This window comes from Notolepis coatsorum, assembly GCF_963971535.1.
Source record: "Notolepis coatsorum genome assembly, chromosome: 8".
Lineage (NCBI taxonomy): Eukaryota > Metazoa > Chordata > Actinopteri > Aulopiformes > Paralepididae > Notolepis > Notolepis coatsorum.
This window is the reverse complement of record NC_140172.1, coordinates 78,598,071-78,611,353: the sequence shown is the minus strand read 5'-3', so window position 1 is coordinate 78,611,353 and position 13,283 is coordinate 78,598,071. Positions and strand designations below refer to the sequence as shown.

The 13,283-nt window shown below is 43.0% G+C and overlaps 1 protein-coding gene across 1 annotated transcript in view; it reads right to left on the bottom strand.

Moving 5' to 3' along the window:
- Positions 1-13,283, bottom strand: part of LOC311233494 (glutamate receptor 1-like) — a gene marked incomplete at both ends in the record, with an annotated part of 411,656 nt that overhangs the window by 104,262 nt on the left and 294,111 nt on the right. The window contains one exon of the mRNA XM_084320461.1: positions 8,920-9,024. Coding sequence (XP_084176587.1) covers positions 8,920-9,024 — 105 coding nt within the window. The remainder of the gene's footprint in view (positions 1-8,919; positions 9,025-13,283) is intronic.

Here is a 13,283-nt window from a genome sequence, read left to right as displayed (position 1 = left end):
CCTGCTGTGCGACATTTGCACTACAGAAACATGTAGCAGAGGACCCAGCAGCGGACGAAGAGGTCCGACACAGCGTAAAGAACATCTTCTATGTAGACAACTGTCTACAAAGCCTTTCAACCCAGGAAGAAGCCGAGGCTCTCCTGATTAAACTCCGCGCCTCATTGATCAAAGGCGGCTTTGATCTCAGGCAGTGGGCCAGCAGCGATCCGCAAGTACTGCGCAGCCTCTCCTCCGAGGACAAGGCAGCCAGCAGCGAGACCTGGATGGCTACAATCCCGGGAGAAGCCCAGGAGATGACCCTGGGATTGGTGTGGCGATTCAAAACAGATTCGCTTCACTACAGACACAAGCCCCTGACTACGGAGCAGGGAAGGCCGGCGGCGGCGCCGACCACCAGACGGAGTGTGTACACAACACTCGCCCGACAATATGACCCGCTAGGATGTATTCTACCGTACACCACCAGGGCAAAAATGATTGTACGAGCATTGTGGGACAAGTACCAGGGCTGGGACGACCCCATTCCCGCACACCTTGCATCCACCTGGAGAGAGTGGGAGATGGAGCTCCACTCACTCCCAGGCGTTAATATGCGCCGAAGCTACTTCCCACCCACGGTGAGGCCAGAGACATGTAAAATGGACTTACACGTCTTCAGTGACGCCTCAGAGGTCGCATACGGATCAGTAGCCTACTTGCGGGCCCAAGACCAAGGGGGAGAGATCTACACAGCATTTGTCCTCGCCCGCTCGAGAATAGCCCCACGCAAGCAACAATCTATCCCACGTCTAGAGCTCTGCGCAGCCCTAGCCGGAGCGCACCTAGCCACGCTCATCCAACGTGAGCTCACCATACCGGTGTCTAGAACAATCCTGTGGTCAGATTCCACGACGGTACTCGCCTGGATCAAATCGGACTCATGCAAGTACAAAGTCTTCGTGGGAGTCAGAGTCACCGAGATTCAAGACTTAACCGAAGAGTTAACCGGAGAAACAGAGTGGCGCTACGTTGATACAAAACAGAACCCAGCTGACGTCATCACCCGGGGGATGCCCCTGGATGACCTCACCCGTCGCAATGTCTACAGTGACGGCCCCGCATTCCTAAGACTCCCGGAAGGACAGTGGCCCATGCCTATCCCGAGGGAAGCAAGTCCAGAGGAGGTGGAAATTAAGAAGTCTGTGTTCTGTGGATTGAGCACCGTAGCCTCCACCGACCCTAACATAAACGATTGCACGTCCATAGAGAGTGCACAACAAAGAACATTCCTGCGGTACCACCCGGAGTGCAAGTCCCCCGCTGATATGTCAGCAGCTAACTACGAGGAAGCAGAATTGCTTCTACTGCAGCAAGCCCAGAGAGACTCGTTCCCCGATGAATTGGCCTGTCTACAGGGAGGAAAGCCCGTCCCATCCGACAGCAGATTAATTCACCTGGCCCCCGAGAGCGACGCTCACACCCTCATCAGAGTGGGTGGTCGCCTACGCAGAACCCCCAACATACTCCTGATGGGGCGGCTAGATCCCACATTACCCCAGACAATGTACCGGCCTGAAGAAGCGAACGGCCGACGAATGTGGAGGTACAGCCAAGTATTAGCCGACAAGTTTTGGAACAGTTTCCTACTGCACTACCTACCGTCTCTACAGACCCGCCAGAAGTGGGTAAAGGAGAGAGACAATTTGACAGAAGGAACAGTCGTCATGATTATTGATCAATCACTGCCCAGAGCTATGTGGCCGGCCGGCCGCGTAAGCAAAGTGATCACCGGTGCCGACGGCAAGGTCCGAGCAGCTGAAGTGCTCGTCCAGGGTCGCACTTACACCCGTCCCGTGGCAAGGCTCATAGAACTGCCTCGACTCCCAGACACAATCGATGATGACCATGACCCTACAACCCTATGACTTTGTGAAGTTGACTGACCCCTACAGCAAACCCTTATGTGTAAATAGACAACGCGATTAATCTGTCTCTGTTTAACTGATTAGGTCTGGGACCTATTCAGGGGGTGGCTGTTGTGAAGGGCCAGATTAAACCGAATATATATATTTATTTATATATATATATTTAATTGTATTTGTATATTCTCTAATATTCCCTGATATCCCTTGTATATTCCTTGTACAATATGCATTGAATATCCATTCTAGCCTACTGAACATCCCATAATAGTCTCCATTCTACTATTGGTCGAGACCTTGGTGCCAGGCTGCCATACCCCTCAGACCCAGTTCAAACGTACCGCTCGACATGTACGAACAAGTCCTAGTTCCGCGTAGGAATTTGGCTACCGCACCACTAATGGGACTATTTGTTCATAGTGCGTATATATACTGCGCTACTAAAGTAGGACTTTCTTTTCAGTCCAGTTTCTTACCCTCCAATAGAGTCACAGACGTAAAGCCTCCCCGCGATGCCACGTGTGGGAGTAAGGCCAAGTTCGGCCTACCATCGGTATTGAGACATCGTGTATATTAATATTTGAATAGTCATATTTGGCACTATATCGTCGAGTTGGACGTAGTCTATTAAGCTAATAATAGTCTGTTAATATATAGTGCTTCGTGCGGTGAGAATACTACCGTAGTCAGTACCCCATCGTTTCGGGCAGAGAACTGGCTGCTTACCCAGGGTGGTTGACCCTATGTGAAGCTGCACCCGAGGAGCCCCAGAGCCGACGAGCGAGTGGACCTGTATACCGGATTATTCTACCGACGACAGCCCGCCTTCCCAGGCACGGATTATGCTTTGGATACTTTGATTATTCTATGGATAAAGACCCCCGACACTACCGTGTGTTGGAACCCCCCCCCTGGAGAGGACTCAAGGTGAGGAGACGCTCTGCAAGACGAGGTCTCTCCACATCTCTCCCCCGTGGACCGGAGAGAGCCGGCCCACAAAGAGTCCACCTGCTTTCATCTGTGGTCCAAGGATCGCCGGCGCATTGAACGGCACTACAGTGGGTTCACCTGGGATACCCTTGGCCGGACGAGGCAGCTGGATTCTACCCCCCCCCCCCTCCTACTCCTGTCGGCTTACAAGCGACCGGATTAACCCCCTCTAGTGTATCCAGCCTATAATCATTAAAGTATCATTGCTGTTATTCCTTAACTATTCCAGGTCGTATATTTACCACCTGCGCCTTCAGAGATTGGACATTATCTATTGATATACCGACGAATACTCCTTGCCATAAAAGTGCATACTATTTCAATTCATAAATGTAATTAAGTGATTAAGTGCTTATTCTACACACCATCGCTGTGTAGGAAATAAAGACCTGTTTCTAATTCGTACATTTGTGTTGGATCCGTTTCATCTACGTGAGAGTGTTCATGATAATATATTTATGCCGTGTACTGGGTGGCCGAATATTAAGTACAAAGGTAGTGGTAGTAAGTATCATATCTAGTAATACAGTCAGGGAATTGTACCCCTCAGTTACAAACACCATGAGAATGTCATCTATGTACCTTTTCCAAAAAATTACATTTTTCAAGAGGGGCGAGGCATCTTGGTTGTGGATAAACTGGGATTCCCAGTGGCCCATAAATAGGTTGGCGTAATTAGGTGCGAATGCAGAACCCATGGCAGTACCCTGGATTTGAATGTACCATTTATCATCAAGCATGAAGTAATTAGATTTCAAAATAAAATTCGTCAAGCTGAGTAAAAAATCAGAGGAGACTTCATCATTTGTACCCAGAAAATGAGGACGGCCTGGCGGCCATGTCATTTTTTCTTTATGGTCCACTGGGAATCCCAGTTTATCCACAACCAAGATGCCTCGCCCCTCTTGAAAAATGAAATTTTTTGGAAAAGGTACATAGATGACATTCTCATGGTGTTTGTTGGCTCGGAAGATGAGTTATTCCAGTTCAGGGAGTATATCAATGGTACACATCACACTTTAAAATTCACGATGGTACACAGCAGAGAACATATTGATTTCCTAGACTTACGGATATCAACAGATAATGAGGGAAACCTGAACACTACTATTTTTCGTAAACCAACAGACCACAACACTATTTTACATGCACAGAGTCATCACCCGAGATGTATGGTAGAGAATATCCCATACGGACAATTCCTGCGCCTTAAACGTATCTGTAGTGATCCCACAGACCTAGAAAAAAAGGCAGATGAAATGAGTAACAGATTTGAACAGAGGGGATACAAGGCATCAGTGGTGCATACAGCCAGAAATAAGACAAAACATGTACAGAGGGAAACCATTTTGGAATCTGACAAAAGAGACACCCCTGGTAACAGAGTCACATTCGTTTCAGAATATAGTACTTCATCTCAAGTTGTTAAAAACATTATTTACAAACACTGGAACATACTCAAATGTGACCCTCTTTTAAAAAACATTTCTTCATTACCACCAAGATTTTGTTTTAAAAGGGGAAAGAACATAAGGGACGCTGTCGTCAATTCTATGTATAAATCCCCTGTAGTAAGTCACTCTAACTGGCTAACAGAGCTGTGTGGTAACCATCCATGTGGTCGATGTACCCATTGTTCAAACACTATGAAAACAAAGGTTTTCTACCATCCACAGTCTGGGCAGGAATATAAAATAAGGGACCTTATTAATTGCAACGCCACTCATGTGATATACATGCTGAAATGCCCCTGTGGTAAGGTCTATGTTGGACAAACAAAACGAAATTTGAAGGTGCGAATAGCAGAACACAAGGCAGCCATTAGGAACAACAATATGGATTATGCCATTGCGAGACACTATAAGGAGAGAGATCTATATGAATTGAAAATGGGGGACCCTGATGGAAACAAGACAAACGTCTTTCTCAGGTCTGCATCCCCTTAACAATTGTATGTATTGAGCCGTACTGTATTGTACCCATTCTGCAATCTGTTAAATAAAGTTTTCATTCATTCATTCATTCATGTATCCACAGCCTCTCTAAGGTTCATTGGAATCGAAAGAGTCACCCTACCACCCAGGGGCGGTGATATAATAAAACTTCTCTTAAAAAGGGAAGCGTACTGGATTTTTACTCTGAATTCTGTAGAACCCCATGGTCTAAATGAATCCCTCGAGCTGAATCCATTTTTGTAACCACTATCCGTTCTGTGTAACCTATATGGGTGTGGTTTTAAGTCTGTTTTAAACTGTTTATCAGGTCTAATGACCTAGGTATTTGTCACTTCTCTCATATTGTTTTATTATATATAATTTTCAAAAATGAGTCTGTGTATGTATGTGGTCTCTAGGCATCATTCCTATACATAAGAGTGATATGTATCCTGCAAAATGATAAAATTTAAATGTGATAATTGAGTAGCCAATGGGCTTGATGTGTTACGATTTGTCACTTCTCTCATATTGTATTATATATAATTTTCAAAAATGAGTGTGTATATATGTGGTCTCTATGCATCATTTTTATACATAAGAGTTATATGCATTACATCCTGCAAAATGATCAAATTAAATGTGATAATTGAGTAGCCAATGGGCTTGATGTGTTACGATGTGGGGTGGAGTATGCTGTACATAATGATGATCATTGACACCTGCTGCATAGCACCTGAGGAAGCGATAGCGAAACGCGTTGTGCAACAATAAAAAAGCAAAAACCAGTCCTGTGGAGTGTGCGGTCCCTTCTTTCCCTTGAAGGTATTCTCCTTTTAGTTTATATATCTCTCTTGCGCTGACCTGCACCTCCAGTCGGGGTCCAACCAGATGTGCACGAGTCTTATTTAGTTTAATATATATATATATATATATATATATATATATATATATATATATATATATATATTAGGGCTGTCATTTTATTGCTTTAATTAGATTAATTAATTACACAGCAAATTATCGCATTATGAAAATTAACTCAAAATGTATTACAAATGTTTTTTATTTTATTTTTATTTTTTTATAATATATTTTTTTTATCATTCATTCAATAAGAATGTAGAATACACATTTACAGACTTTTTTTTAATATGGTCCATTTGTATGTTCTTGGTATCTGATTCTAGGGACATGAATCTCAGGGAATGTATTCCCAGGATCTAGCCCCAGAAATACTGTGGGCTAGATCCACAAAGAATGGATTGCACGGTGCAAGTTGCACCCTTACTTACAATTCATTATGAATTTAAAATGGGGGACCCTGATGTAAACAAGACGAAAGTCTTTCTCTGGTCTGCATCCCCTTAACAATTGTGTGTATTGAGCCATACTGTATTGTACCCATTCTGCAATCTGTTAATAACATTTTCATTCAATCAATCAATCTGAGCGGAATGAAGATTTTATTTTGAGTAAATTGTAATGAACCAAATGAGAATATCAATACATTTTTTTTTTTATCTTTGACTGTGAATAACACCATGCTCAAATTGACCAGACCTGAAAAATCTAAGCAAATTAATAGATGGAAGATGATTAAACAGAAGGTTTTGTACTAGATACAGTACTGAATTCTGCCATCCGGACACATGCAATTTGAAATATGATTATAGAATATAGAATATCAGGCATAAAATGGTTATGCGATTAAAATGCGTTTAATTAGATTAATTAATTACAAATCCTGTAATTAATTAGATACATTTTTTTAATCGCCTGACAGCACTAATATATATATATATATAGTGCGCATAGTACAGTGCGTGCTCCAAGTCAGACTGGATGGCACATCTCTGTCAAATCCATTCTGAGAACGGAACGCAGTGCCCGCGACGCGGGTCAAAGTCAGTTGTTTATTTATTTATTTTTTACTGTTTGCATACGAGGTGGTCCGCAAATGTTCTTGATAACAAGTGGTCTGCATAAACAAGAAGTTTGGGAACCACTAATACAGACAATCTCTAAATATGCATTCTATGCTATGTATACAGTACTGTATATAAATGTCATGATATATATCTGCATTAGCCTTGGGCGGTATGACGGTATTACGGTATACCAGGGTATTTCGAAAACCCCGTCGGTATGATTCTCAATACCGTGACGTCACAGACTGTGCGCCAAATCACAAATGGGTTTCCTTCTATTACACTGACACGGAGTTGATTGTAGTGCACATCATGCGCCAGCAGAGGGCAGGGCAGTCTGTCTTTCCCTCTCTCAGTCAGAGCTCAGCAGAGCAGGATGACGCAACGCGCGTGTTCCTTTGGGTCTTTCATCTCGTGTGTGTGTATTAATCTGCACAACAAATAAAGACTTATTCTTCTATAGAATGCGGTTATGGACCGATGGCCGTCCGTTTATTAAGATCGAATGGACCATGGGTCCACTTCCAGACATTGGATGATTGAGGAATCGGGAAACAGAGCGTTTTTCTAACGTTTTGAAATGGATTTGTGCATGAATGTGGACTCTGGGAGACGTTGTTTGGGTACCGGTAAGTTATGTTATGATTAAGCGATTGGAAGATGAGCGTACGAGATATGAATGCTGGGGAGTGTATGTTTGGTAAAGCGTTCCAGTTCGACTGTGTGTGTGTGTGTGTGTGTGTGTGCGTATTGGCTTTGCGATTCACTACAGGGGTTTAACGGCTTAAGCTGGGTTTTGATTATCACATAAATGCAGAATACATTTTGTGCGTCTGTATGTGTAGTTGTGTACTACTGTTGTGAGTTTGTGAGTCATATTGCTCTAATTTCAGCCTCCGTTATACGTTATTTGTTCCGTATGACTCGTTTCATATGTGTGTGTCTCGAATGTGCGCATTGATTTGTTTACTTTGGCAACACAGGCTATTATTTTTCTTTTTTTTGTACGATTTTCTTATATGGGTAAGAGTGCTCTCGACCACTCTTAGAATTTGGTCTTGCCTGAGAGAAAAGCAACAATAAGAAAACATTGCTGAATCCCAGGTAAGAACAAAATAATAAGAAATGCTAGTTAAGAACGAAATCTGTTCTTATATCGCTTCATGCATGAGGCCCATTGTCCATAGAGCAGTTCCAGACTTTGTACTTGTACATTTTTTTTTAGATTTAACACGTTAGGAAAGTTGTTCATGTCTTAGACCAGAGGAATAACCTGTATGAATGCACTGTCTTAGACCAGAGGAATAACATGCATGAATTCACTGTCTTAGACCAGAGGAATAACATGTATGAATTCACTGTCTTAGACCAGAGGAATAACATGTATGAATTCACTGTGTTACACCGTACAAAATACTCGAGTGACTGACGGACAATAGGCCTACGTGCGAATCTGTTGCACGCCGGTAGCCGGTACGCTCTTACGGGAAGCCTTGGTGGCGAGCTGCGGGGAACATAGAACCTTTATTTCAGCGGGGACTGTACGTGTTTATTTGACGTTACTGTATGATATAAGTGTGTATTAAAAGACAGAGCTGTTAATATATATCCTGCATCATCACATCAGGTGCATGATGAAATACTCGAGTGACTGACGGACATTTGGCGAGCCTTTATTTCAGCCGGGAACATAGGACCCGGGGAACATAGGACCTTTATTTCAGCGGGGAACATAGAACAATTTTTTTGTTCGGGAGCGTTCGAGGGGGGAACATAGGACCCGGGGAACATAGGACCTTTATTTCAGTGGGGAACATAGAACCCTTTTTTTGTTCGGGAGCGGGCGGGAGCGGGGAACATAGAACCTTTATTTCGGGAGTGGGGAACATAGGACCCTTTCTTTAAAAAAAGCGGGGAACATAGAACCCGGGGAACATAGGACCCGGGGAACATAGGGATGACCCCGATGTTACTAGCTAGCTAGAAAATGTCAGCTAACCGCTAGCTAACATAAAGAGTGACCTGTAATTCAATGCAGCAAAAATTAAGAGAAGGTGATGATTATAAATGTGTTTTATTGTATTACATACATACATACACATACATACATACATACATACATACATACATACATACATACATACATACATACATACATACCTGCTTGGTCCCGGCGTGACTCAGTTCCATCACAGTAACCGTGTAGTTGGTGCGATGACCTTGATCATCAAACTGGACATGACCACTCAACCCCTCTAGACGCACCTGGTACATACACACACACACACACACACACACACACACACACACACACACACACACACACACACACACACACACACACACACACACACACACACACACACACACACACACACACACACACACACACACACACACACACACACACACACACACACACACACACACACACACACACACACACATTTTAATACTTTATTTGGTTCCACAAATTATATTACATAAACAGGGAATCAATGTATCAGGGCCAAGCAGCACTGAACACTTAAGGGTACACATAGCACCTCCTTCTCCACGTGGCTAAGCTGCCAATACTAGCTGAGACAGAGCAATCTTTGGCAATTTGTTTGGCTTTTCTTTTAGACATTGCAGCAATTCTCAGACCGGTCATGGTGCATTTGTGTACATGGCCAAGACTTCCGAACACAAGTACACTACAGTATATCTACACCTATACCCAAGGTCAGCCATCACACTGAGCAGTGGTTGGTATTTGATATACTTGTCCCGGAAGGCCTGGTCTGTGTACAGATCAAAGGTACATCCTACTTCTATGACCAGCACCTCTCCGTGGCTGGTGTCAACAAAAACCACGTCCGGTGTATTTGGTATGTTAGCAAACACACACACACACACACACGCAGGGCCGCCTGGGAGAAATGCGAGGCCCTGTGCGAGATTTAAACTTAAATAATAGCGCTGCCCGAGGCTGGGCATGATACAGTCAACATAAAGAGAGAGAGAGAGTCTGTGATGATCCAGACAAAGAGTCTGTGGTCCAGAGAGAGAGAGATGAGTCTGTGGTCCAGACAGAGAGAGAGAGAGAGAGAGAGAGATGGGTCTGTGGTCCAGACAGAGAGAGAGAGAGAGAGAGATAAGCAAGACAGCTAAGATGAGCCCCTAAAGGATATTCAACTTTTAATGGAAGAACAAAACAGAAGGAAAAGATAACTTCACAAAGGCAACATGAATATACATAGATCCAAAAGGACAAAGATCAACACTTAAATCCAAAGAGAAGAGGATCTATACCAGAGAAAACAAAGTAGCAAGGAGCCAACGGCCGACATCAGCTAAGGAGGCTAACTGCAAATAGAGTAGCCAGGTACTGACACCAGGTACACACCGTTAGCTATGACAGCTAGCCGGCCCGTTTGGCTCAATATAACGTTAGCTACGTTAGCTAGCCGGCCCGTTTTGGCTCAATATAACGTTAGCTACGTTAGCTAGCCGGCCCGCTTTGGCTCAATATAACATTAGCTACGACAGCTAGCCGGCCCGCTTGGCTCAATATAACGTTAGCTATGTTAGCTAGCCGGCCCGCTTGGCTCATTATAACGTTAGCTACGTTAGCTAGCTGGCCCGCTTGGCTCAACATAACGTCTACGACAGCTAGCCGGCCCGCTAGTTCAACATAACGTTGGCTATGATAGTTAGCCGGCCCGCTAGCTCAACATAACATTAGCTACGATAGCTAGCTGGCCCGCTAGCTCAACATAAGGTTAGCTACGATAGCTAGCCGGCCCGCTGGTCCAACAGAACGTCAGCTACGATAGCTAGCCGGCCCGCTGGCTCCACACAACGTTAGCCAACATAACGTTAGCCAACTTAGCCACGATAGCTAGCCGGCCCGAGAGAGAGAGAGAGAGAGAGATATCTCCACGGCGGGAAATTTAAAACTCACCAAACGTCCAAGAGGATGGAGACAACCGCGTGGAGTTGACGAAGTTCATCTGCCGAACGACCGTCCTCTTCATCTTGGCATAACAATGCTGCACGCGCTCTCTCTAGGTTAGCTAATGCTAGTTAGCCTTTAGCTAAGCTACTAGCCGACATGGCTATCCCGACTGAACCACACGTTAGCACTCAATATTATAACGTAGCTAAAGCTAACTAGCTGTCCCTGCCTTTAGCTAAGCCGAAATGGCTAGCCTGACTGAACTTTCTAACATGCAACAACTTTCATCTTCAGTCCATCTGCTGAACGACCGTCCTCTTCGTCTTGGCTGGCATAACCTCCAATGCTGCACGCGCGAAATAGTCAGACGCAGCTGACGCACGCCGGCCGACTGTACACATGTAACCCCTCCCTTCGTTGAAACCAATAGTATGTCTGCTGCAGAGCCCCAGAGCTCCAATAGTGTATCTGCAGAGCCGCAGAGCCAGGACCAAGTCAGACACATTCTACAAACATGTCTAATGTGAAATATATAAGCATATAAGCAAAACTAGATTTTAGGTCTGTGATGAAAAAGGGCCTCGCGGGAAGGGGGGCCTTCCAATTTTCTTTTTTTTTAATTATAAAAAAATAATAAATACGTTTTAAATTATTTTTTTTGCGAGGCCCCTCTTCCCGCGAGGCCCTGTGCGACCGCACTGCTCGCACACCCCCTGAGGCGGCCCTGCACACACGCACACACACACACACACATAGAGAAAGCAGCTGTAATAAGCTACAGTATGTGTAAATGATGACATAAAGAGAAAAGAAGAGGTTATATTTCATTGGCTACGCTTTCTGCTTCGCCTATGCGCAGGGGTCAGCAACCTTTACTATCAAAAGAGCCACTTTTCCCCCGTCCCACAAAATAAAATGCTCAGGGAGCCGCACAACCTATTTACCCTTAAAATGAAGATAACACAGTGTATAACGTTTTATATATCCCCAAGCATACCCCACATTTAGCATAAAACGCCTGACAATTGCATACCCAAAGTAATTTGCGATTTGTTATACTTTATACTTATAGCACACAGTTTGTTGCATTAATGGGATTATAAAGCAACAAAAAGAAAAAAAATTACTTTTTAATTGCTGTTTTTACCTGTTTTTACCAAAGGAAAACCTCAAACTCTTATGAAGAGGAGAAAAAATACTGGCTGTGTAGACCTATTTTTTAATAAAACACAGAAGAGGAGACAAAACACTGGTGTCTGTAGACCGACTTTGAAATAAAACCCTGAACTATTCAGGTATATTTGAGTCCTTCCCTTATTTGTGGAACATTTATTAAATAGAAAGTAGTCCACTTTGAAAAAAGAATACCATGTGTAGACCTACTTTGAAATAAAACACAGAAAAGGAGAAAAAACACTGGCATCTGTAGACCTACTTTTAAATATAACCCTGAACTATGCAGCTCTATTAGAGTCCTTCCCTTATTTGTGGAAAATCTATAAAATAAAAAGTAAATGTTTCATTGTTCGCAAATTTCGCACCACATATCAGGCATACAGGTAAGCCTTTTGTTGACTAAATATCTTAGTTGATGAAATATTTTTTCATTTCAGTGTCACAGTATGACATCGATCTCCAAAATAAAAAAAAAAAAAAAAAAAAAGTAAAACAATGCACCTTCTCATAGCTGTCAACATTGGCAGGTAATTTTTTTTACATGTTAGCCCCGCCCCTTCCCCCCGGCCCCGCCCCTCCCACCCGGCCCCGCCCCTTCCCAATGGAGCTGCCTCGTCGCTGCCATCTGCTGGTCAAAACCTGTATGTACCCAGCCATTCTACAATCTGAAGTTTTCAAGGGTAAACTGTAAAAAAAAATGTTTTCACAGGAAATTCACTGTATTATTTTACAGATTACTTTTGTTTTCCTACTTTAAGTGTAAATGCTATAAAAATACAGTAAATTACCTTTTATCAAAATATTAACCATTAAATAAAGGTTGTAATCTGTAAATGTATTTGATTTTACTGTAAATGTTATGATGAATTGAAAATGGGGGAAGAAATCCTTCTCTGGTCTGCATCCCCTTAACAATTGTGTATTGCAGCATACTGTATTGTACCCATTCTGCAATCTGTTAAAGTTAGCAATCAATCATTGTATTACCATAGTGTCTTTATACCTTCATCACTGTAGGCTACATATTAATACTACAACTCAAGAAGAATCAAGAGGTTTATTTGTCACATACATAGTGAAATGCAGGTGGTCACGCCCGCATTGAATGTGCAAAATACAAAAAATAGGCATAGAAAAAATATAGGTAACACAAGATATGCATGATAAGAAAAGACATGCCATGTTCCTGAAACACTGGTTCCTATGTACACTACAATATACAATTGTAACTCTTAATGTATCTAAACTATACAATACCTCCTTCCTTTTAAAGTGACATTTCGTGCAAAATACAATAAAAATAGGCAGAAAAAAATAGGTAACACAAGATATGCATGATAAAAAAAGGCCATGTTCCTGAAAAACTGGTGCCTATGTACACTACAATATACAATTGTAACTCTTAATG